This window comes from Mirounga leonina, unplaced genomic scaffold (assembly GCF_011800145.1).
Source record: "Mirounga leonina isolate KUSES-001 unplaced genomic scaffold, KU_Mleo_1.0 Mir_171, whole genome shotgun sequence".
NCBI lineage: Eukaryota > Metazoa > Chordata > Mammalia > Carnivora > Phocidae > Mirounga > Mirounga leonina.
The window spans coordinates 8,483,085-8,508,874 of NW_023270436.1; the positions used below are offsets into that span (position 1 = coordinate 8,483,085).

Genomic DNA, 25,790 nt, shown 5'->3' on the forward strand with positions numbered 1-25,790 from the left:
AGGGGCAAGATGTGGCCAATGTCTCAGGACCACAGACCGTTAGTGCGGACAGGAGACTGGACCCCAGCAGCCCTATGCTTTTCCCTCCACATGCCACCACTGGCACTCTAAGCGAAGCCAGTTTTTGAGAGAAGAAAGTGCTTTGCAAGTGACATGCTCTTCACTCACTTTTAATGTACTTTGAGAAATGAATATCCATTTGACACACCTGTGACACATGTAATATGACACGACACTGTGTTCCATACGAATCAGGGAACCGAGAAGAGAGCAAAGAACTATGCATGCAAACACTGGTGGTTGAGTCCTAAAAAGAAAGTGGTTGTTCAACTGAACCCAGACCAACATTAAACTATGGATGCAGGTGACATGGCAGCTCACCAAGCCCCCCACCTCCCAAACGGCAGGGGAGGAGGAGAGCTCAATCGTATCACCCTACTTCAGAAACGTACTTACATCCCGGTTAGAACTCCACAAACATGAGCATCCATATTATAATCCATCTTTGGAAAACAGACTATTTGAAGGAAAACAAATCCAAATTGAAACTATGTGGTTTCCAGAGCAATTTATTCATTAAAATCTATTCAATATGCCATCAACAGTTCTCCTGTGTGTATTGTGCTGATAAATAGACACTGAGAGGATTTAACAAGTTCGTCGTTTAATAAGTCTGAATTCATTTTCACCACATGGTCTTGTACACGGTCATCTGTTGAAACAGATTTCTTTTTAACAGATCTTAGTTTAAAAAAGTCATAGATACTGTGAGTTCTGTATAAACTGGTGGATATTAAGTTAGTTCCTTTGTTTTGACTTATAAGCCTCAACTTCACCGCAGAATAAAGAATGTAGGCCAAAGAAAGCATAATCGGTCACTCGTATAGAACAGTATTGTTTCTATAATTTGAAGCTTTCTGAATGGACGGGTTCAGGCCTGATGTAACTGTAAAAAAATTACTTAATGAATAGACTATATGGAAATTGTACAAAATGTTATTAACTTTAATCATTAATAGCTTAAACAGCACTATGTTACTAATTGCTATTCAAAACCAAAAACCTGTTTTTGAATCCCCAAGAAGGTGGCATGTGTACACAACCACGCCACCTTGTACTTAGGGGTTTGTCAAGACGTATTTCAACAGAAACTTTGGCTTTAGGAAAGAGTCACAAACATTTAAAATAATGGCTTTAATCGTCATTTTGAGTATATGGTAGGGAAAGTGTGCTTTAATTAAATATACATCATGCCAGTGATGCTGGCAAGGTTGAGTTAATCCTAATGTTGATAGCTATAAAAACTAGTTTGTACATGACAAGACAATGAGAGAAAAAAAGCAATCCCTTTGAAACAAAACTTTAAAAAAAATATGTTCACAGTGGTTTGTATCAACAGTATGCATTTTATGACAATAACATGTACAGATTGAGCACCCTAGGGCTCTCTTTATATCCTAAAGAAAACGAGCATTTACATTATTCATGGGTTGAACTGAATTTTAAAAAGATCAATTGTACACTTACCCCTTAGACAGGATAAACTGTTCTGGGGTGTACAGCTTTAACACCATCATTAAAGTTGTTTGCAAAAGGAATACAGAATTAAAAAAGACAAAACATTTTTTCTTGGGAGTGGAGAGTCTTTCATTTGCTGTTATAACCAGCAAATGCCATTCATTAACTCAAAAAATGGAAGGGGGCCCCACAAACACACTATGTGAGCAAGCTGACCAATACACATTACAGTTTTAAAAATGAAGGTTATATACTCTATGTTACAAGTCCCAACTAGGCAGTGTCAAAATGACATCTATTTCTTTGCTTGCTTTGTGATCATACCCCTTGGAGGTGTTACAGGTCTCGTGGCATTCGGCTTCTTTTTCTCTGCAGGTTTTAAAATCTGCAAAGATTCAAAGGTAAGTGCATTTTAGGAAATATTCTCGACCCCAAATCTTAAGATTTCTTAAATCTCACTCAAATCTTTTGTTCAGAAAGGTCTCTGACCATTTAAAACTGACCCAACAACTCTTGAAAACCCCACTAACATATTAACGTACCATGTTAATATGTTAACATGTAAACATTTTGGTAATAAATGCTATGATGAACAGAGGACAAATTATTTTGCCTCTGGATAAAATGACAATTTTCTGAAGTCAGTTATTGTAGTATGTCTAGGCTATCCCCTCTGACACGGGGGTGGGGTGGAGAGTTCTCCAGAGCAGTGTTTCTCAAACCCACAGGGGGCCCTCTCATAGTCTCTGGGAGCTGCAAGTTCTCCCCCATAGTTGGTAAAACAACATTTAACTGATGACTGCCACGTGACTTCAGTGGCTTTACTTATGATTATGACTGGGCTAGCCTGAAGTTGTACAAGTTTAATTGTAGTAAGAGAGCGAGAAAAAGACTCAGACAGACTTTGTGTGTAAATGATACTTTTGTGCCAAGTGAAGGCCAAATGATGTCATGGTGAATCAGTCTTGTGGAAATTAAAGAAAAGTGGTGGGAGAAGGGAGTAATCACACAGCACATCTGTGTGGCAGTTAGTTCTATTCTCACATACAAGCGGGGATTTAATTTTAGCTGAACATTATATTGACATAAGTTTTAGATTTATAGCAAAGGAACTCTAAGCATGAGGAGCCAATAAATTGGTTTTTTACCCCATTTAAATAATGTAAAAACAGTTAAATTCAACACAGCAGGAAAGGTTCCCTGACAATTTTTTTCCCCTTAAAAGGGGTCCACTGATTACAGAATTAGGACAAACACTTGTATGGGAAAATAAAAATTTAGTCTACTCAACATAAATGAACAGTAGGCAGAAAATAGCAATTTTTAAAAAAAAATCAGTAAAATTTAGACATAATAGTAGGAAACAATGCTGAAAGCATCCTCTACCTGAAAAGAACACATTAGAGTTTCGTCCACACTCATCATGGCACCTGCATTGTCAAACTCTCCACAATAATTGGGCGCAGAAAACAGAGTGACCAACTGCCTCTTTGCAAAAAATTCATATCCATCTTCAACCACCTTGGAGAGAAAATGGTTTTAGAGTAAGTAGGTGTAAATTGCAGGTGAGTAAAACCACTTTTCAGTTTCCCATTGAGCCTGATATCCTACAGGTCACTTGCAGAGACATTTTGTATGAATAAGCAATACCTACCCACTAAAACCAACAAGGAGAATCTGTGCTCACACACATGCTCTTAAGTGTACATGTAAAATTCAAAGTCAATACCTGGTGGGCTCTACATATAAGATCCAAATCATGCTTATGGAGAAATTTTGCAACCACTTCTGCACCAAATGTGAAGGACACTCCTCTGTCATTTTCACCCCAGCCTAAGACATCTTTATCGGGGTCAGACCACAAAAGATCACAAAGAAGACCTTGATCTGGTACATCAGTTGGTCGCATAATTCGCCGAATCTGCTCCATAGATTGAAGATCTGGTGATAAACCTATTAAATGAAAAAAAAATTTTTTTTGGAAGAAAACAGAACTTCACTTTAACAGTTCCATTTGCTTACAGAGGGACTCAATGACTCCAACATGGAGGGCTTAAATCTATGGCTATGATTTTTTTTTTTTTTATGGTTAGGTTTTCTTATTTAGCTTTGGTTTAAAATAAAAAAAACTGAAAAAGCACTAGAATTTATTATATGCACCAATCTGCGAGGCACAATATGTCTAAATGGTATATGGAATCAGTTACCTCAATATACAGAGCCCTAAAAATTAAAATCCAGTGATTTATAGACAACCACTCCTCAACTCCTTTGATGATAATAATGAACAATGTACATTCTAGATTTTATTATCGACCATTTGTAATGACTAGGTGTAAAGGGTGCAGATACTCAGGTATGATGTAGCTTTCCAGGAAACCTGTGCTGTCCAAGTACCATCAAATCATCAGACCAGCTTCGATGTAGCTGACTTTCATCTGAATTTAAAATCACATGCCCAGGGGCACCTGGCTGGCTCAGTGGGTTGAGCCCACTGCAATTCCTGATCTCGGGGTTTTGAGTTCAAGCCCCATGTTGGGGGTAGAGTTTACTTAAAATAAATAAAATTAAAAAATTTTTAAAAATCACATGCCCAGCTCTACCAAAACCAGCTGAAGTATACGAGGGCAGGGATAATGGCTTTATTAAAATACATCGTGTCGGCTCTTTGACAGTTGTCATTATAATTTCTGACCAAGGGTGAAAAGAAATCCTTTTTCACAATTACTATTTAATTATGTTATACAAAGCACAACCATGGAGAAAAATAAAATCGCTTTTAAAATCCAAGTCAACAATTTCTAAAAGAAGAGGATCAAAAACAGACCAAGGAAAGTCTACTCACATTTTCAGTATTCTGGAGAATCTATGATACAGCACATTAATTGCTCTTCACTTTATATTTAAAAACACTTTCTGCTCTATTTTCAAGTCAAACTGTTACAGAGCCTAGAATTCCCTGTAACGAATCAATTTCTTACTTCAGATTTCTATCCAAATGATCCTAGATGCACCAGAGTGGACCCATGGTGTAACACATCAATAAAGGAGAGTCACCTGACAGAGAAGTCATCCCAACGACAACTCAAATGTCTAAGTGTACCCCCTTCAGAAGGGAACAAAACCTATTTGCAACTAAAATTAGCCCACATACCTCCATGACAGCAGAATATCTTCTCATCCACGATGGCTGCTATCGGTAAACAGTTAAAGCAGTCTGTGAAAGTTTTCCATAGTTTAATGTTATATCTTCTTTTACCTGTGAAAATTTTAGGATGGTTAAAAAGACTGGTGTTCTGTAGGTTCGTTCTCTTAGGACAATTTCTCCCAAAGTAAGGTGCTAATTACTTTTTAAGTAAACAAGAACTATGCTTTTATTAAAAATTCCCTGGAGGATAGGTTTAGCAGATCTAGCTATACTTTAAAATCCCAAAGAAGTTTGAAATCAGAATCCCAAATGCAATGATTAAGGATTATCATTAACCCCCAATAATTATTTGGTAGAACAAACTCTGTTTGGAACCTAGCATGTTTTGTCCAATCTCAACCCAGAGGCAATTATGAATAGCTTACACATGTGCCATTACCATCTTCCTTCTGAGGAAGCTTCTGAGAGTTGACACCCATCCCATCTCTCACTATCATCAAGAGCTTACTGGTACCAGATAATTCCCAGCCCTACATACTCTAGTAGCAGGCACACCAGGATAACTGTTCCTAACACTGCCACAAATGCTCAGAACGTTCCCCAGAGAAACGATGTTACAGGGTGCTTGTATTCCCCTCACCAGCCCCTGTATTCCCTGCATTCTGGAGTCACAGTGTGATTTGGACATAAGCATGACTTTAAGGTACTGTTCCTGCAAGCAAATTACGTTCTGAGTTAAAAACCTACTCATAAATTCTGGAAGCACAAATCTGTCTGAATTGGGTTGAGAATGGCCCAACTGTGGGTCACCTTGTCTCCTGTACGTCCATACCAGAAAACCCAAAGATCTAAGCACAATCTTCATTGCTAAAGCCAAGTTTGTCCTTTGTCTCCTCTCCTTTCTTATTCTAGGGACATCTACAGGTTTTTTTTTTTTTAAAGATTTTATTTATTTGACAGAGAAAGACACAGCGAGAGAGGGAACACAAACGGGGAGAGGGAGAGGAGAAGCAGACTCCCCGCTGAGCAGGGAGCCCGATGCGGGACTCGATCCTGGGACTCCAGGATCATGACCTGAGCCGAAGGCAGTTGCTTAACCAACTGAGCCACCCAGGCGCCCGGGACATCTACAGGTTTAAAGCTGAACCTTTTTGGAAAGTTTAGACTGGCCCAAGCAGCAGGTTCCTGAACCACACCTTCCACTCTACTGCAAATCAAGTCAGGTATGGAATTTAGCACAGGGTTTGGAATGTAATGCAAATTCAACAAACACTTGACTTCTCCCTTTGCATAGAACTGTCGTCTTTCCTTTTAATAGTTTATGTTTTTTCTATGACTGGGTATAACTCTCACCATGGTTCACCCTGTTTTGTATTTCTTTGGAGGTCACTAATTCCCTATTCCTTATCTTCCTTCACTGGAGGGTTCTGGAAGCCAGACAGAATTCTTCTCTACAAAAGGCTGGAAGGGAACCTTTTACTTAAAAAGTAAAATGACAGAAGAACAAGGCTGGGCTGGTCCTAACCTCCATTCATAAAAGCGATTTGGTTCTGTCTCCTATTTTCCTCTGAATGACCACCCAATGGCTCGCTTGGATTTTTCCTTTGCGCACGTGCTGCATTTGCCAGTGCCAACGAATCCTCTCCCTTCTTGAAGTCTGCTTTGCTCCATGATTCTTTATTCATGCAACACACTCCAGTTTGTCTTGCAGATTCCTTTGCTACCTTTCCTGGCTCCTTCAACAAAAATTAGGATTCTTCCTCCTGTTGCCTCTGAGCATCTTAACTAAGTCCTAGGGCCCTGTTTTCTGTTCTCTCTACACTTCCTCCCTAAGGTCACTTCAGACCAGTAAGAACATCTGGCTCCAGAAAGGTTTAGCCTGGATAACTGCCAAGGTCTCTTCAAGCTTCCAAATCCAGGGACTCTGAGCCAGAATCCCTAATGCAGTTTCCTATTACTACAGATCAGACTGCTCTGGTATCAGAAAGGGATAACACATATTCACATTTTATCTAACAACAGACTCCCCAGCTTTTCCAGGACTATACTCTTTATAAAAAAGTTGGGGTGGGGGTTGGAGGGAGAAAGAGTGCTTATTATACTTGTGAAATAAGCCTATCACCTAAAGCAGTGGTTTTAAATTGTTCCATGAAAATCTACATTTTTTTTTAAAGTTTTATTTATTTATTTATTCGTAAGAGACAGAGAGAGAGAGAGAGAGAGAGGCGCAGAGGGAGAAGCGGGCTCAAGGGACTCGATCCCAGTATCCTGGGATCACGACCTGAGCCGAAGGCAGACGCTTAACCATCTGAGCCACCCAGGCGCCCCGAAAATCTACATTTTAATAAAGCTTCTCAACTTTTAACTTAAAGTAAAATTTTAATAAAATTTTCAACAGTTTTTTTAAAAGTCTGCAACCATCAATCGAAAGCCACCTATGTCAAGGACACTGCTCTGCCCATAAGTAGACTGGATGGCAAGTTATACCTGCCTGATGATGGGCGGGGGGAGGTGAGGGGAGCTTGAGCACAAGGTTAATCAGTAAGTCTTGATGACCAGACAAGAAACCAACCAATGCTGACCATCTAAAATAATTTTTAAAGTCTTCTGCATTAAATAGAAACTGAAAACAACATTGCTAATATCTTCACTTGGATATATGTAACAGAGTATCTGGATTTGAACTTCATCAATGAAAACATCAAAGTACTTGCTGAACAGCAGCATATAAAAGGAACCTTTTCTTAACTTGTTCTAAAAAGTAGCACCTGTAACAAATACCAAAACACAATTTATAAAACTTGCTGCCTCTCATCTCACTACCTTAGGAGTAATAACTGCTTTACCAGTACTTCTCTGATAGACTCATTGTCAAAATCAAGTATCTTTCTTGGGGCATCTGGCTGTCTCAGTTGGTAGAACATCTAACTCTTGATCTTGGGGTGGTGAGTTCAAGCCCCACGTTGTGTGTAGAGATTACTTAAAAACAACCACCACCACCACCTTTCTGGCCACAGACTCAGTTGACCTAGTTAGTTCAGAACCCATTAGATTTTTCTTTGGTGATCCCTCCCCACCTCATCTTACCAGCTGGGTCTCAGGGCCTCAGACCAGGCAAACATACAATTATGGGAGAGGGTGAGAGTAGGAGAGCTAAGTCTAGAAATACAATCTTTCTAGCAGTGCACTTCTAACAAATGAGCTAGCTGAATACATCTATGTGGAACTGAGATGGAAAAACACCACATTACAGGTTATGACTACAGTCTGGTGGGGAGGGCCAGTGACAATTCTTTACTGGTCTTGTTATCATCACTGGCAAATGTAGTAACTCAAATTCCTTAACCACTTCTCTCCTCCCTGCCTGAAGCCTCTCCTAGCAGAAATGATAAGCACAAAAGGATGGGGTAAGGACCCAACTCACCCCCCCTTAAACATTTTATACTTATTAACACTACAATAACAACAACAATTCCACCAAAACTGGCAATTTTTAAGGCTTTAAGAATCTTGTTTTTTATCAATTACCAACTCAAAGTGTACCTTCAACTATACAATCCAAAATGGGTCATAATTATGTATAAAATGTTACACAATTTTTTTTGTTTTTAATTTCACTTTCTCCTTTCAGCATATTTTAGGATAATAACTGCCATTTGTCCTGGGTGCACATGTGCCAGAAGGAAAAAAAAACAAACACACACACAAAAGAAATCATTTGTGTATTTGAAGATACCATTTATGTGAAATAACTAGAAAAGGCAAATCTACAGAGGACGAAAGCAGATTAGTGCTTGCCTATAAATTTACTAAAAATCACTGAACTGTATACTTAAAACAGACAGATTTTATGGAATGAAATTATATCTCAATAAAGTTGTTAAAAACAAAACTATCTATTTGGACAGGTTCTCAGACCTGTACTAAGAATTAAGTTCAATGATGATCTTAAAGAAGCCACCACTGCGACCATTACTTCTTAATCTAATAGTCACATCATAACAGAATCTAGGGCATTATTATACTGTAGTGGCAGTGTTATTTTTTTACCTTAAGAAAAAACTAAGAACAAGTTAATGAAATAAAAAATGATAGATTATAACATTCCATCTGAAACGCTCACAAATCCTAACAGAATATATGCAGTTTATGATCAAGTATCTCAGTTTAAGTCAGTCTTCCTTAGATGTAGAAAGTACTTACATTCATCATAAAATCCATAAATTCTATTGATGCTGGCACATTCATGGTTTCCTCTGAGAAGAAAAAAATTCTCGGGATATTTGATTTTGTAAGCCAGTAAGAGGCAGATAGTCTCCAGTGACTGCTTCCCCCTGTCCACATAGTCCCCAAGAAACAGGTAGTTGCTTTCTGGTGGGAAACCACCGTACTCGAAAAGTCGAAGCAAATCATAGTATTGCCCATGGATATCACCTAGAAGCAAGAATTCAGTTACACAGTGCCCTCATACTTACTGTTCAATCCACTAACAAAGTTTTGGAGAGACATTCTTTTTTTTTTTTTTTTTTAATTCTTATGTTAATCCCCATACATTACATCATTAGTTTTAGATGAAGTGTTCCATGATTCATTGTTTGTGCATAACACCCAGTGCTCCATGCAGAATGTGCCCTCCTCAATACCCACCACCAGGCTAACCCCTCCTCCCACCCCCCTCCCTTGGAGAGACGTTCTTTAAACATGCATTGCATAACTGGATTGACCTCTAATAATTAGGAGTTAAATTTGACGGCTAACACTAATTTCCAAACTTGTATCATGTTTTAGTTCAACTGAGCTTAATAACAATTTTAAGAGTATGTTTATGTCCAGAATCTCACACAAAACTCAACTAATTAAGAATTAATTTCGTGGAAAGGATTATTAATGCCTAGGCAGGCCTTCTTGCCAAGTGACATGGCTTTCCTTTCAGGCTGGCTGACCACTATCACATCTCTGGCAGCTCAGCCTGCAGGTTACTGTGTCAGCAGAACTGCTGCGTTGCTAGTGAGCCCCAGACCTGCATGAACAAAGGTACACACACCACACCCACCAATTCATTCAGCTTTCAATTTCCCCCTGCTAGATAATGCCAAAGAGCATTCAACTTTAAAATCATACATAGAAGCTTTATCAATGTAGTCAAATGTGCTAGAATATTTAGCATTACTCAGATGAACTTCAGTTTTTATACGGATTATCTGCATCTATCATGTAGAAACAGACTACAAAACAGCATCAAGGAAAGTCTATTTTTAAGCATAGCCAGTCTTGCTTTAAGCTTAAATGTAATTCCTATATATTCATATAGTTCAGACCTTTTCTTAGCTCTCCGGTGTCATTTCTTTCCTTTCTACTGCAATGTTTATATTCCTTTAGTCAAACAATTTTTAGAAAATCTGAAGCACATCTAAGTACACTAAGTCCATTAGAGGTATTAATTCTAAAGCTAAAATTATTTAAGTAGTTGCAGGTTGTTCATAAATAGCAAACGATTCTGCTGGCAACACAAAGGCATCTATATATCCTCGAGTCACTTGATCAATTGCACAATCAAAGGCAACTGTCCATGTGCCCAAACCTACCACATATTTTGAGTGGTGCTTCAAGTTCTAGTAGGATAGGCTGACTGAGAAAGATCTCTCGGGACTTTAAGCACAGTCCTCGGATTTCATTCTCCTGCAGCTGGACATTCTTACCGGGCTTGGACCCTCTCACTGTAGGGGAGAAAAACTCCAGTTAGTCAAATGAAGTCAAGATACAATTTAACATACAAATTAAAAATATCTGAGAAGGCGTAAGTTTTAATGAGGAGGCGGCAAAAACACAGTTTAACTGGCTTTCTGGCTGACTTTATTTTCGTAACACTTCTGAAGAACATGGTTTTAATGCCTAATTGTAATTGTAAAATCTTAGACAGGATTTCATTGATTATTTAGTTGCATCTTCTATACTAAGTTAAGACTTGTTACAGTGTCCTGAACAAGGGGCCACACTGTGTATGAATACTGTTAGAAAGGTATTCCTTTTGTTACTTGCTGAAATCAGACTGGCTGTGGCACAGTCCAAGGCCTCAGTTTTGCATCCCAGCCTCAAAAATCGGCCTTGTTCACCTCCAGCCTGTCCACCAGGCCATCTCTTTTTGCCTCCAGTCCTGTCTTCTCTTCTCCAGCCTTATAAATGAATTAGTATTTGTACAGCAGGAGATTTCAGAGATCGTCACATTACTGAGTTGGTTCTAAAGATTTTTTTTTTTTTTTTAAGATTTTATTTATTTGACAAAGACAGAGACAGCGACAGCAGGAACACAAGCAGGGGGAGTGGGAGAGGGAGAAGCAGGCTTCCCGCTGAGCAGGGAGCCCGATGTGGGACTCGATCCCAGGACTCTGACCTGAGCAGGAGGCAGCCGCTTAACGACTGAGCCACCCAGGCGCCCAGGATTCCTGTTTTAAAATACGAAATTGGGGGGCGCCTGGGTGGCTCAGTCAGTTAAGCGACTGCCTTCGGCTCAGGTCATGATCCTGGAGTCCCAGGATCGAGTCCCGTACCAGGCTCCCTGCTCTGCAGGGAATTTGCTTCTCCCTCTGACCCTCCCCCCTCTCATGCTCTCTCTCTCTCGTTCTAATAATAAAAAAAAAAGTCTCTTCATTTTAAAAAATAAATAAATAAATAAATAAAATGTGAAATTGGAGGGGCACCTGGGTGGCTCAATTGGTTAAGCATCCAACTCTTGATTTCGGCTCAGGTCGGGATCTTGAGGTGGTGAGATTGAGCCCTGTGTCAGGCTCTGAGCTCAGCGAGGGAGTCTGCTTTAGATTCTCTCTCCTCCTCTCCCTCTGCACCCCCCCACGCCCCCTCGCACGCGCGTGCTCTTTCTAAATAAATCTTTTTTATTTTTAAAGATTTTATTTATTTATTTGACAGAGACACAGCGAGAGAAGGAACACAAGCAGGGGGAGTGGGAGAGGGAGAAGCAGGCTTCTCGCTGAGCAGGGAGCCTGATGCGGGGCTCAATCCCAGGACCCTGGGATCACGTCCCGAGCCGAAGGCAGACGCTTAACGACTGAGCCACCCAGGTGCTCCTAAATAAATAAATCTTTTAAAAAAATAAATAAAAAATTAAAAAGGTGAGACTGGAAATGCTCAGAACCCTCCCCCATCAGTGTTTTTCAGAGGATGGCTGGTATTTCCTCAAGAGTTCTATGAAAAAATTTAAGTGTCGTTTGCATTTTACTGAAACACACTTCAGGCTCATTGTACATACTGTACATATTTTGCTGTGCAATCTCTGGGACTGCATCTGTGAATACAATGATGCCCTTACAGGGCAAAGGATGTCAGTGAGTGCTGTAAGGAAGGTTTCCTAGTAATCTGAACATACAAAACAAGAAAAGGGAGAAAGGTGGCTTGTCGTTAAGTGTCTGCCTTCGGCTCAGGTCATGATCCCAGGGTCCTGGGATCGAGCCCCGCCTCGGGCTCCCTGCTCCGTGGAGAGCCTGCTTCTCCCTCTCCCACTCCCCCTGCTTGTGTTCCCTCTCTCGCTGTCAGATAAATAAAATCTTTAAAAAAAAAGAAAGAAAGAAAGAAAGAAATACTGGTACAGCACTACGTGTTGCCCACATCGGAGTACCCGAGTTCTACTCACTATCAAAGTAAAGCACTCCAGCCCTGTAATAGTTCATTTATCAGCAGGTAGGCAGGAAATGAAATTTTGTTTTGATTCCAGTTATAGCAGATTAGACAGTCACTAAATACAGATTAAATAGCACTGAATTGCTAATTTTACCTTATCCTTACAGTTATAAAGTGGCCTGCTTGCTGGTAGGGTATGGTTAAATACAGGGACTGATTATTCGCAACTTGCAATCGGTCTTAATACTTGTTTTGTACAAAAGATTTATGAAAGCAGGCATTCTACGAATTAGAACTGAACCAAAATCACAGGACCAGACTAAATATAGAATGTCAAGTTACATCCTTCAACCATTAAACCCAATATAAAGTGATTTAGTTTTAGCAAAACCACAAAACCCATCAGATTAAATTATTGTTGCTAATTTAAATGTTATCAGTTTTGAAGGCTTTATATTCAACTTATAAAATCATTCAGCCTATTAAGTGAATAAAAGCAGTAAGTTTAACCGGTTTGTATCTAGCGTAGTTCTGTAAATATCTAATGTTACAGAGTGATAAAAATTACAAATGAAAAACCTGATGTCTGCTGAGAATTTTTTTCCATTAAATATGGCTGAGTCCAAGTTTGAGAAATATTGTCCTAGGCAAAGCCATTTTTCAGCCTGAATAGCCACCGAAACCCTGAGTTCGCTGAAGAAAAGTTTTGAACAGAAACCCAACACCGTGTAGAGGGGTTTTACTTTTTCAATGAAAGACAGTACACAAGAAAAGACGGCAAGAGGGAAGGGCCAAACTCTTCAAGCACGCAATGAGGAGAAAGTGCTGAAAGAGCAGTGGAACTGGGAGCCAGCCCCAAGCTTCTGTACTGGTTCTGTAGCCTTGAGCAAATCACTGCTTTGGACCCCAAAATATGTAACTGAAGCAAACCACAGCCAGTCTCCTTCTGATCAAAACATTATGAAATGAGAAGCAACGAAGAGGAAAGCACAGTGATGATAATTTTCGAGGGAAGACATGAAAGAGACACATCTATAATACTACAGCAACTGAGCAATAAAAAATGGTTTTTCTAGAACCACAGTAATTTTCTCTCCTGACACACACAGTGGAGAACTCAAGAAACACTCCTGATGGAAAGACAGTGGGATTCCTGCTTCACTGGCCAGAAAACCCCAATCATTAGCAATTATACCACAAGTCAGCCAGAAGCTTGGGCAGACTGCCCAGCAGGAAACTTTTATTTTGGGATAGGAGGGGACTCCTAGAAGCTTCTGGTTTTCAACCTCAATCTTTTTCAGCAGAGCCCCACATTTGTGAATGAACAGTCCACTTTAAGTCTTTCAAGAGAGCGTGCAATAATTAATCTACACCTATACAGAAGGAAGGCTGTACTTTTAATATGAATGCTATCATTAAATCGATGCCACCAGATTAAGTCAATGTTGCTAATATAAATATTTACTGGTTTTGGAGGCTTCCCACTACCACCTTTAGACATAGTCTATGAGTTTTCTTATTCTGTTTTCCTGTTTATCCTCTGAGTGAAGTGTACAGGTAAGTAAAAAGCAATACTGCTAACAATTAAAAATTATTCTTAATGTGCAATAAGGATTAAATGCAGTTTTTCCAGAACAAATCAAGATTTTATATCTGAAGAACAGTGCTCATTAAAAACAACATGGTCCCAAAGCTTCTTAAATTCCCTACAATTAGCTAAAGCAATAAAATTATGAAAATAGAAACTCTGCCAAAACCCTCATCTACCAATTGGCAAATACCTGCTCATCCTTCAAGACTTGCCCTGGAGAACCTCTCCTATCCACCTCCTCTCCTCTCCTAAACCTAGTTTACGCTTTCTGAAATGCTCTCACAACACTTGGATACCACTCAGCACACATCATACTTTGTACTGTAAATGCCATTTTGCTTCCACCTACTCATCTGGACCCTCTGGTAGGCTGTAAACCCCAAGACCACACGACTGGCTCTGCAGTGTACATGCCCACGGCCAGATGTGGCAGGCGCTCAAAATTTGTTGTGTGAATGAAATCTGGATAAATCTCTAAGTGCTGATGACATGTGATATCAGAATTAAACATGTTATTCCAGACTACATACTTTTGATTAGCAAAAAACCTGTGTCTGTGCTTTAAAATTAAAAAGAGCAAGAGTGTCATTTCCTATCAGCCTTTAACAGACTATTTTTCTAGTTGCAAAAATTTAGGATTACTCTTAAGTTTCATGTTGAAGATGATTTGTCTAATAATTAGAAGATCAAGATTTCAAAATGGGTTTTAGCAGTTCAAATAAACACTAGCTATTTCTTAAAAATGGCCACATCGGCCAATAGTTCATAAATCTACTTCACTATTTTCAACATCCATCAAATAGAATTACGTACTAGTTGCAGCTAACATTTACCAAGCACTCATCATGTGCTGGGTACTGCACTAGAGGGCTTTACATTGCCACTTAATCCTCACAAAAATCCTATAAGTTAGGCTCTGTCACTTCTGTCAGTCTGGGAGAGGTTCGGTGACTTGGTCTAAGATCACAGAGCTTATAGGAACACCAGGCCCCTATGAACTCTAAGTCTAGTGGTGCTGCCACCATACTACTACCCTACCAACTAAGGATTTGTTCTTCTTTAACTTCCAAACAAAGGAGTTTTTATAGGACAAACTACCAAAACACTAATATATGGTCACTGCTTCCTAAGAAAATTCTGAGATGGGATAAAAAATCATAAAGCATACTTACAAATGAGAAGCACTAAATCAGAACTAAACTAGGCAATCTGTTTAAGACTATCATTACTTATTAACCATGCTTCAAACATTGAACAGAAGAGTTGCAGAATATCTACTAGGTGCCAGACCCTCTGATGGATGCTGGGGATACCCTGGTACACAGGATGGACAAGAACCTTGTCCCTTCTCTTGTGGAGGACACAGAAAATAAGAATAGGTAACTGCAGCTTGTTATAAATGCTATGACTAGAACTATCCCTTCATAAAGATTATAAAGCTAAAAAAGTTCACCTTAAGGATAGTATCTTCAATACCATTGAAAAGACAAAGGCTTTTTAAATAAAAACATCTCAATTTTAAACAGAAACATCTCTAATTACAAACACTGCAGCTCTACTTAATAAATATCAGTCAATACTTACCTTGAGGTTTAAAGCCTCACTGTGCTCTGCGTGCAATGGGAGAAACATGCACAAAAAGGAGACCCTTGGTAGGAAATTCAAGAGTTGTCACATGTTACCTTCCTAAGGAAGTAGCTGTGGTAGTTCAAATAGTAAATATCAAATTATTTCAACAATTGCCAAAGGAATCCAAAATATTCAACAAAAAAGAACTTCACTTTCCAGATGGAAGTGTTTTCTCATAAATCCAGATGCTAGGCATTGCATGGAAATCAGGAGGCATTGTAAACATGTGTAGGTTAGTGATCAGTACTAACACTAGTTACATTAACATACCAATTTAGACCTTAAACATACAACTTGTGAGTAAAAACCTTTAACTGGCTAGAAAGATTCAGAAAAATGCATTATGGCTGTCAACAGCAAAGGCTGTTCTGTAGAAACTTATCCATTTATCTGGCATATCATTAACATGAGCGTATGATTAAAAACTTCCATGCAATTTTATCAAAAACAAACTGACAAACACTTGAAATAATAAAAGAATGTTATCAGTGATTATTTGCAACGCCAACTTTTTCTCACAGGCAACACTAACTTTTTTGACAGCCTGGCTACAAGCAGAGATGAAAACTATGCAAAGAAATTTAAAACTACTTTGGGATTATTTATGAATAATAAAAAAGTATTCTTCTTGCTCTTTAATTAAAAGTCCCTTAATTGTTGAAAGTAAATCTTACTAAAAGGAACAGCATACACAAAAAGAAAAGCTCCAGATGAATTATAATGAAGTTTTAGAATCTAAGAATGGCACAACCAGCATAAAAATAGGCTGACGCAGACTTTGCTGTTTTAAGATAATCTTACTTAAGTAGGTGGTAATCTTGAGAATACTGCACATCATAATCATTTCAGTGACAGAATCAGTAACCTCACACTATAGGACAGATTTAGGGAAGGAAGACCTCAAAACAAGACAAACAACAGTGAATATCTGCAACATTAAAACTTTCCCACACACAACTGAGTTCTTTCCTACAAAAACTATAAACCACAAAAATGTTACCAAGAACCCCTTGGTTTCATTGCAGTCAGGAAGACTTCCCACTTTTGGACTACCTGAATTGTTTCCGCACCACACACACCCTCATTCTTGACTTTCCTAACTGCTGCTGTTATACTTTGTGCATTTATTTTTTTACTGAGGTGTAAGTGACACACAATGCAACAACAGTATATACTTTGGACATTTAGAGGGGATACCAATTTTCTCAAGACAAATACTCAGGATACAGTTGGAAAACACCACTGTTCTCAAAGTATCTTGAGTTTTCTACACCTAATGTGAAACCAGTTTATGAAAAATGTTTATCTTTTCAGTCTAACAACCCATTTTGATAAAATACCACTAATTAGACTGGAGGTCTGACCCTACATTTTAAGAGTAATTTTCATTTTCATAAGGCATCAGTGACACCCACTCTGGGTGCCAGCAAACCCTAGAGTAGTGGAGACATTGAAGGTTTCAGGTAATCAATCAAGACCTGTAAGTAAATCATCTGTTCTTACATGCTTGGATACAGGGGTCTGATCCTAAATCTTAATAATTTGTCCTAGAATTCCATAAACTCCAAAAATATGAAATCTTTCCTTATTCATCTTCAACAAGACTTCCTTTTTTAAAGCAATTCACATCAGAATATTGTCTCCTTCACACTTCAATCTTCAAGGTCTTCTAATCGCCCTGATTGTAAATGAAGAGAAACAGTCAAGCTGGTATAAAATCATTATCAACCACTGCCCTGCTTCAGGATCAGTAATCCTCACCTACCTCAAGTAAACTGACTGGCACAGGCACATAATTTGCAGAACAGGTCAAAGATTAAAGGACTGCAGTATCAAAGACATAAAACAATCTCACCGGGGGCGCGTGCGTGGCTCAGTCAGTTAAGCATCTGCCTTCGGCCCAGGTCATGATCTCAGGGTCCTGGGATCGAGTCCCCCATCGGGCTCCCTGCCCAGCGGGTAGCCTGCTCCCCCCCCCGACCTGCCACTCCCCCTGCCTGTGTGCTTTCTCTGTGTGTCAAATAAATAAATATAATCTTAAAAAAAAACCACACACAACAATCTCTACAAAAAACCTCTACCTTTGACAACAGATTACTAATGCGTGGCCTGGCACCACCTCCGTTTCACCAGCTGGGGAAAAGGAAAGCCTGGCCTCTGCTCCTGTGGCTCACATTCCCTCAAGCACAGCATCATGACACACACCACCCTGTTAGATTTCACTGATGTCAACTGTTACTGACAAACATGGGGGCACTTCAGGCATAAGGAGAGTAATCCTCTCCATGCTGTGGTTTAGGACTGGTGCAAGCTGCAGATCATGTCTCCAAGAGATCCTTCCCCTCCTACCTCATGGGAGAGGATGAGGCCTACTACTGACTTGCGGCAAGGGGAGGGGAGGGAAAGGCAGGGGGCCTCAAAACACAGACTTCTTGCAAAATAGGGAATTAGTAACACAAGCTTTGATAATAATGTCTTTATCAACAAAATGCCCTATGATAATTGCTTCCAAGAAAAGCCTCTAATTGTTAAAATTATCTGACCTATTTAAAAAATAATAATTGCAGAATTCTCATTAGAAAAAAAGACTACTTTGGTTTTCTTTGATCAGAATTTTAAGAACTTTTTTTTTTGTCCTTTGTATGATCTTCAAGCCCAGGCACTGGTGCTATTTTAACATTAGAATATAAACATGTTTCATATTACACCAAAAAGCTAAATACATGGGTGACTTAAATTTATAGTTTCAGAGTATCTGAACACTCCCTACTTTCAGATGAACTCTTACACATCAGAGGATTAAAGCAGTAGATGCTTTCTGAGGGCCAAGGCAGAAGTCATATTTATTTTATTATTATTATTTTTAAGATTTTTATTTATTCATTTGAGAAAGAGACAGAGAGAGTGAGAGAAAGCGCACGCGCATGTGTGCCCGCGTGCATAAGCTGGGAGAGCGGCAGGAAGAGGGAGAGTGAGAAGCAGGCTTCCCGCAGCGGGAAGCCCTTATGATTCCAGCGTCCTGGGATCATGACCTGAGCCGAAGGCGGGTGCTTAACGACTGAGCCACCCAGGCGCCCCAAATGTCATATTTAAATCACTAAAGTAAGTAGAACAATTATGCAGAGCCTGACAAGGTCTTGCAGTTTGACGACGGTCATCTTCAGAGAAAAGATGCTTTTAGCAAATCAGGATGTGAAATCAGTTACAGGGCCTGCTACATAAGGAAAGTACTAAACATCTCTACTCCCCAGACCCGGTCACTCACAAAGTAAAACTCTGCCCTCTCACTTTTCTCCAACATGGTAGGAATATCACACCAAATCAATAGCTAGCTTATTTTCTCTCTAAATCTCCTAAGTTTTACTGTACAGTTATTTAAATAATTGAACGTTAGTTAAACTAAGGAGTCTCAAGTTTTATCATCAGCAAGGCAGAGCCTGGATAAAGCTTCCAAGGTAGGTCACCTAAGTGATGCCTCACTTAAGGAACAACTACTTAAAGTTTAGACTAGAAAAGAATTGCAAAGTTGTAGTGCAAATCAACATGCTGGTTTTCTTAAAGACCTCACTTTGAGTTGCCTTTTTAGTACTATTACGAGCCACTTCTCAACTAAGCTTGCACAGTCTTAAAAGACAATTCTGAACATACAAAAAAGATTACAAAACTCATATGCCATTTTCAGATATACTTACATCTGAATTAAAATTTTTAGGGAAAAAGGTTTTGGGGGCATTACAAAAAAAAATCACAAAAAATTTATTATCAACATCTTCTAACACAGATGTGTGTGCGCATGCGTGTGTATCTGTATCCTCAATGGATCATCTTCAACTGTTTCTCTGCCAAATTAACACTGATGAGAAAAAAACAAATTTGAAGTATACAGTATTGTGCAATTAGCCCATTCCAGAGACATTAAAATGCAATGCTTTATTATATTAATTCCAATGAAAAATGATACATTAAAAAATCTGGTTTTCAAGTGCAACATAACACGTAGAGAAGAACTATTAAGAAACAATTGATCTCATTTTAGATGATCCAAGTTTATCAAGGTAAATTTCTTATTATGATTTAAAAACTAAGACTAAAATGAACAAATCTGTTATGTGAATACAGAGTTGTAAGCAACACAGGTCTTAAGTTAACAAAAATGGTTTTAAAGTTCTGATGATTCTAATCAACATAGATTCCAATTTGTTGTTTCCTCAGTGAAATAAAGCCCATCATATCTCCCCATCCATAACCCTGTACAGATATGCAAAAGTTAAAGACTTAAAATGAAAATATTTAATAAAAAGGTCCTTTCTTACTGCAAACTGTTTTAATCGGTTCCTGGCTGACTGTGGCCTCATAGAAATCAAAGGACTGTATTAACTAGCATGAAAATATATGAAAAATCTAGTTCTTATAATAAATGACATGTACTGAATGAGTGACAAGGTTTTTACCCATAAATGCCACTGACATCTCAAGAGCATTTGAGGGGACTTTAGAGACACATTCAGACACATTTCTTTTAAGAAAATATAAAAGCAAAAAAACCACCCCAGGATGGATGAAGATATTTTCAGAAATTTCATTTTAATGACTTAATTTAAAAGATCCGCAAATTCTAGTACCAAACCTGCCCCAACTGTTCTTGCTCTGGACTCCATCTCTCAAGCACTTACGCTACATTATTTTAGAACAGTATAAAGGCAAAAAGCAGTTAAAACTCAGACAAATCTTCATTATCCGGCGCCCAATCAAGGGATTTGAATCCTTCCAAAGTCTCAGAAAAAGACATTAGCATTAGCAGACAGGCTTGGGAATTGGGGTGCGGGAGGCTCGCTTCAAAGACCCCCTTTAAAATCCAAACTTCATCTGCATCCCACATCAGTATGAAACAATTGTCAGGCACCTCAGGAGTCTTAGGTCAGACAAAATTAAAGCTTCCTTTTAACCTCTGCTTAACCTTCCTTCAAACATAAGGTGGGCTGAACGTAGCAAGTTCTAGCTCCCGGCTGGCTTGGAAACCTGTCACTAATGTGTGACCTTGGTCAAGTGACTTAACCTCTCTGTGTCTTCGTTTTCTTCTGAAAAACAGGAAAAAATAAAAGCACTCACCTCCCAAAAGACTGTTGGGAGAATTTATGAAATGTGTGTAAACTGCTCTAAAAATGTCTGGCACACAGTAAGCGCTTTAGAAACGCTGAGTATTGCTATGAATGTAATTATGAGATGCACGCAAAGCGCTTAATACAGAACCTGGCACATTGGAAAGATAACGAACTGTCACCATCGCTGGTTTCATGTTCGGTGGCACGTTCAGAAAAGAGCGCGGAGACCTCTTCAAGATAAGGATAACTTAAGAAGAGCATCTGGGAAGGCAGGAGGGGATGGGTTCCGACACCCTCAGGAGATTTGAACGTTCGTCACCAAGTAACAAGAAATGGGCCGTCCGACCCCAGCCCCACACAAAAAATAAGCAAGACAGGAAAGGAGCCCTCGAAGCTGGTGGAACCCACAGCCCCATCAAATTGCTTTCCGAGAGGGCGGGTACCAGAAAGTAAGGGACACGCGGTCCTGCAGGGCGGACCGGGGCCCCCAGCCCTCTCTCCTCCAAAGGCTGGTCCCGCTTGCAGGGCGCAAGGGGGTACGGACCGGAAACGTGGGGGTGGGGAGCGGAGTTTTCAAATCTCCGGGAGGAAGGCTGCACCTCCGAGCAATGAATGAGCGGCGCCGGAAGGGTCCGCGGGCTGGGCCAAGTGCGGGACCCCGGCCGGCCTCCCTCCGGCTGCAGCCCCTGGCCCCACGAGCCAACTCGCGGGGCTCACTCCCCTCCGCGCTGCAAGCCCAACCGGCCTCCCAACTTCTCCCTCCCCCGCGAGCCCCAGAGGCCGCCCGCCTCCCCTCAGTCCGTCCTCCGACCCCTTCACCTTCCAGCAGCCGTTGGATGATGCTGTCGATGTTGAGTTTATCTATATCCGCCATCGCCTTCCCACCGCCGACCCTCCCGCAGCGGCGCCGCCGCCGCCGGCTCGCGCCCGGGACTCACACCTCCTTTCCCACGCCACGAGCACAGGGGCGGTGGTGGCGGCGGTGGCGGCGGTGGCAGCAGCCGCGGCGGGTCCCCCCCCAACCGCCCCGCTCCCTGCTTCCTCCTTCTCTCCCCACTGGAACCACGAGAAGAACAAAATGGCCGCCGACTCCTTAGCCAGTCTCGGTCGGCGCACGGATGCGCGCGGGGGAGTGCAGCGGGCCAGCCGGGACTTCTTTATGGGCCATAGGGCTCGCGGGAGGGGGCGGGGCCAGAGCGCGGGAATGAGGCGGAGACGGTTGAGCGTAACTGCGATCGCGCGCGGGATCCCTCCGCCAAACGGGCCGAGCAAATAGGCCCCCTGGCGGGAGCGGGAGCTGCAAAGTTGCACGCGGGAGTCGGAGAGGAGAGGGAAGCTGTCGCTGCGCGCTGCTAGGATTGTAGCCTCCGCCAGATACTGTTCATTAGGCTGGAGGTTTGCAGACTTGGCCGTGTGAAAGCCCACCGGGAGAATTCTGGGGCCCTGTAATTTACGCCCTAAGATAAATCTGGCGTAGAGGTAGAGGCAGAGTATTAAAGAGAAGTAGGTTGACTTATTTTGGATTCAAATTTGCTGGGATTTGGGGGAAGGGAAAGGTTTATTTGGTCACTAATTTAAAAAGTCGTCTCCCAGATAAATCAAGAGGCTAACAGTTACTTATCCTGAGTGGAGGGATTATGGGTATTTGTACATTTGTGTGTGTCTGTGTGTGGCCTCTGTAACTTTTACATTTGGGGGAAATTTATTTTAATCCACTCAGAATTTCTTCATCATTCCTATCTTTGGATTATCTTTCTTGAACTCAGTAAGTTATATAATCACTGGTACGGTTATCCTGATTCCAGCCAGAGCGAAGGTGAACAGAACAAGCGTGTGCAAGCAGATAAAGAGAAAATTTGCAGATTTCGCGCGTCGGAGCTCGAGGCCGGAAGAGAGGAGCGAGTTTGCAGGGGCCGGTAGTGCGGGCAATCCTGGCTTCTGCAGACATCCTTGGAGACTTTGGCCCGTTCCCCTCGGCTTCCCTGTCTCCCCAAGTGCACCCCTCCCCAAGAAGCCCCCAAAATATGCCACTCCGGGGGGGGGGGCGCTGTGCGTTGCCTTTAGCTGGGTTTGGAAGTGCAGCTCACATTCAGCAAAACATCTGCTCTCCTTCCTTTCCTGACCTTTACTTTTGTCTGTTTTCTCCTGCAGCGTTTTAGTTTGCAAAGCCCTTTCCCAACCCCAGCGAAATTAATTTTGTTTCTCAAGGCACGCAGGATGCATGTCCCGCCCCCAAATGCCATTGAGGTGATTGCCCCACCCAGGCGTCAGTCCTCCGCAGGGGTGCCCTCCCTGGGCATCAGTCCTCCGCAGCGGTGCCCTCCCTGGGCAACTCCTTGCACGTGGACTGTGCTTCCCTTGCTGCTGGCAGGGGGGTTGGGGTGGAGTGTTGAGGTTCAGGGCTCCCCCCGCTTGGCTCAGCTTCTAACGCCACTTTCCCCTTTTAAATTCATTCTCCCATGCTGTAGCTCTGTCCGCCAGAAGATACACAAGTGTCGTTTGTCAGCCTAGGGCACAGGGCCCAGTTGGTGACATTCGGAGTCGATGCCCAGCTCTTGAGAACAGCAGGCTGTTGAAGTCAGGGTGGCTCTCGCTGGTTTCCACAAGACTTTGGGCTCCTCCAGGGCAGGGTGCATCATCGCAACAGCAATTAGAACAGGAATATGAAAGACAGTGATTCATTCAGCAGACAAATATTTGTGGAGCACCTACTCTGTGCCAGGCATTGTTCTGGGGTGGAAAGCAGGGGTGAGTAAGACAGACAAGGCCCTTCTCATGGAGAGTCATCTAGTAAGCCAGATAATAAACAAAGACGCAAATAGAAATATCAGCTTCTGATAAGTGCAGGGGAGAAAAAAGAAACAAAACACTACACTCGTTTTCTTAGTATGTGCCAAAAATTATCTCATCAAATCCCTGAGACAGTCTTAGGAATTATGTACTATTCCTATCATCCCCATTTTACAGATGAAGAAAGTGAGACACAGAGAGGCTAGGTTGTCTTCTGAAGGTCACACAGCTAGTAAGTTGCAGAGCCGGGCCTGGTACTTAGGACAGCTAGAAACCAAAGCCCTTGTTCATATTTAACAAACCACCACTGTAGCACGACCTACACCTACACGACCTACACCTAGCACAACCCTGACACATAAATGTGGAACCCGATGGAATGATCTAAACATGTCTCTACCACAAAAAGAGTGCCATGATTTTCCACACACAAAATAGCAGGTCTTTTAATATCTTTTGATATCATCAGGGCTGGAGGAGGACTTCAGACTGGACTGGGGCATAGGGAGGGCCTCTATCCACATGCCATTCTTCATTGGACAACTCCCCTTGAGTCCAGTTTTGCTGGCATATGTCTACATGAATTAGCTGGCTTAGAGCCTGAAAATGGCATGGACTCACAGAGTAGGCCTGAATGGCTCCCAGAAACCAGCAAACAATTCTTGGAAGAAAGAACTGGTCCCCTAGTGGCCTTTTTCTGCCGTTATCAATACTAATGGCCTCCTTAAGGACTAGCAGACAAGTATTTGCCTGAAAGACTACCATCTAATAGGCGGTGTGTCCCTTCCACTCTCTATGCCTCACTTTGCCTATCTAGATAATGAGGACTGTGGATTAAAATGTGCTTTTTGAATGCTCTTCCTTGGATCCACAGAGCTTTCTTAGGGGGCTGCTGGAGATGGCGGAGATCTGATGAGGTTCTGGTCCCCCATCCCTTGCATCAATCAGAGCAACACCATGGTACACAGTAAGCATTTAGTAATAACTATTAGTACAGTGATCTGTTTTATACATTGAGCTTCCAGGTAAGAGAGGCTGTGGCCAACATATTTGGAAATTCAGTAGTATTTCTAGGGATACTTTAGCTTTGAGGAGGATTCAGGAACCATAAAAGAATTAAACCAAGTGGATAGAGACTGTGGTGAGCTGAGAGCCCACACCCCTTCACCTAAGGAGCCAGCCACTTCCAGTTCGAGTCCACTGAGGCCATGTGAGAAACAGGCACAGGGTGGCCAGATCCTCTGAGTTTTCAGGAGAACTTGGACATATGGGTTTTTATGTGAAAAGTTCCAATTGTTTTTAAAGATGTTATTTATTTATTTCAGACAGGGGCAGGGAGGGCAGAAGGAGAGGGAGAAGCAGACTCCCCGCCGAGCAGGGAGCCCGACGTGGGACTCGATCCCAGGACTCCAGGATCATGACCTAAGCCAAAGGCAGACACCCAACCAACTGAGCCACCCAGGCACCCTAAAAAGTTCCAATTTTTATACTGGCTTGTCATGAACCCTAATTCTTCTAAAACACTATATGAGACTGACAAAACATATCTGGGCTACATTTGGCCCTTAACCAATAATTTGGAACTCTATTCTAGAAAGTTGGGGTGAACTCTTTTCCTTCCCTTATCTCAATTTAATGAGCATTAGGATTATTGTTAAATGATACAAATAAACGATAATGAGTTTTGCCAGCAAATCTGGACCGGCCTGGGTATTCTGGTGGTTTTGTACAAAGTAGAGAACCATTGGAAAAAATATGGGTGAAAGCCTTTGACAAGGTCCACAGCTTTGTTTCAATGTCCTGTGGTATTACCAGCAGACACTGGTATTCTTTTTGGCAAATGTTCACTGAGGCCTTACTCTGTGTCGGGCCCCATGTAAGAAGCCGGGGACACCGCAGTAAGCAAACCATCATCACCTCTGCCCTCATGGAATTCCCAGTCTATTGGAGGAGATAGACAGGAACAGAGAAACCAGTCAAAGGGTGATTTCAGAGAGTGGTAAATTTTGTGAGAGAATTAGAAGGGATCACATGATTACATGGGAGAGGGACTCTGAGGATTTGACATTAGAATCAAGATCTGAAGAATAAGAAAGAGAGTCATGGGAAGAACTACATAGGGGAAAATCTTTCTCAACAGAGTTAACTGCAGGTGCAAAGGCCCTGAGGCAGGGACAATCTTCCAGTGTTGGCAGATTCAAAGAAGGCCAAAGGATAGTGTGAGGGGCAAGTGTTGGGAGGGGAGGTTGAAGATATGGGCAAAGGCCAGCCACTCAGGGCCTAGGAAGCCATGAGAAGACATCAGATTTTATTCTAAGATGAGTGGGAAATCACTGTAGGGTGAGTCAGAGGAGTAACAGGATCTGATTCGTTTTTTTAA

At 41.4% G+C, this 25,790-nt stretch overlaps 1 protein-coding gene across 1 annotated transcript; it reads right to left on the bottom strand.

Annotated features, from left to right (window-relative positions):
• Positions 1 to 553: 553 nt before the first annotated feature.
• Positions 554 to 21,706, bottom strand: PPP1CC (protein phosphatase 1 catalytic subunit gamma). The gene is made up of 8 exons (XM_035017005.1): positions 21,440 to 21,706; positions 10,252 to 10,383; positions 8,870 to 9,100; positions 4,673 to 4,777; positions 3,248 to 3,471; positions 2,905 to 3,039; positions 1,843 to 1,903; positions 554 to 946 (listed from the first exon to the last, which is right to left on the bottom strand). The coding sequence occupies exons 1-8, from the start codon at positions 21,492 to 21,494 to the stop codon at positions 876 to 878; spliced, it is 1,014 nt and encodes a 337-aa protein (XP_034872896.1). The 5' UTR covers positions 21,495 to 21,706; the 3' UTR covers positions 554 to 875.
• Positions 21,707 to 25,790: the final 4,084 nt, after the last annotated feature.

Excerpts from the sequence above, each read along its gene's own strand:
- PPP1CC (XM_035017005.1), bottom strand. The coding sequence starts at position 21,494 with ATGGCGGATATAGATAAACTCAACATCGACAGCATCATCCAACGGCTG. Across the intron at positions 10,384-21,439 it reads CATCCAACGGCTGCTGGAAG|TGAGAGGGTCCAAGCCCGGT; the intron begins GTGAAGGGGTCG and ends TCTCCCCTACAG. Across the intron at positions 3,040-3,247 it reads TTATATGTAGAGCCCACCAG|GTGGTTGAAGATGGATATGA; the intron begins GTATTGACTTTG and ends TTTCTCTCCAAG.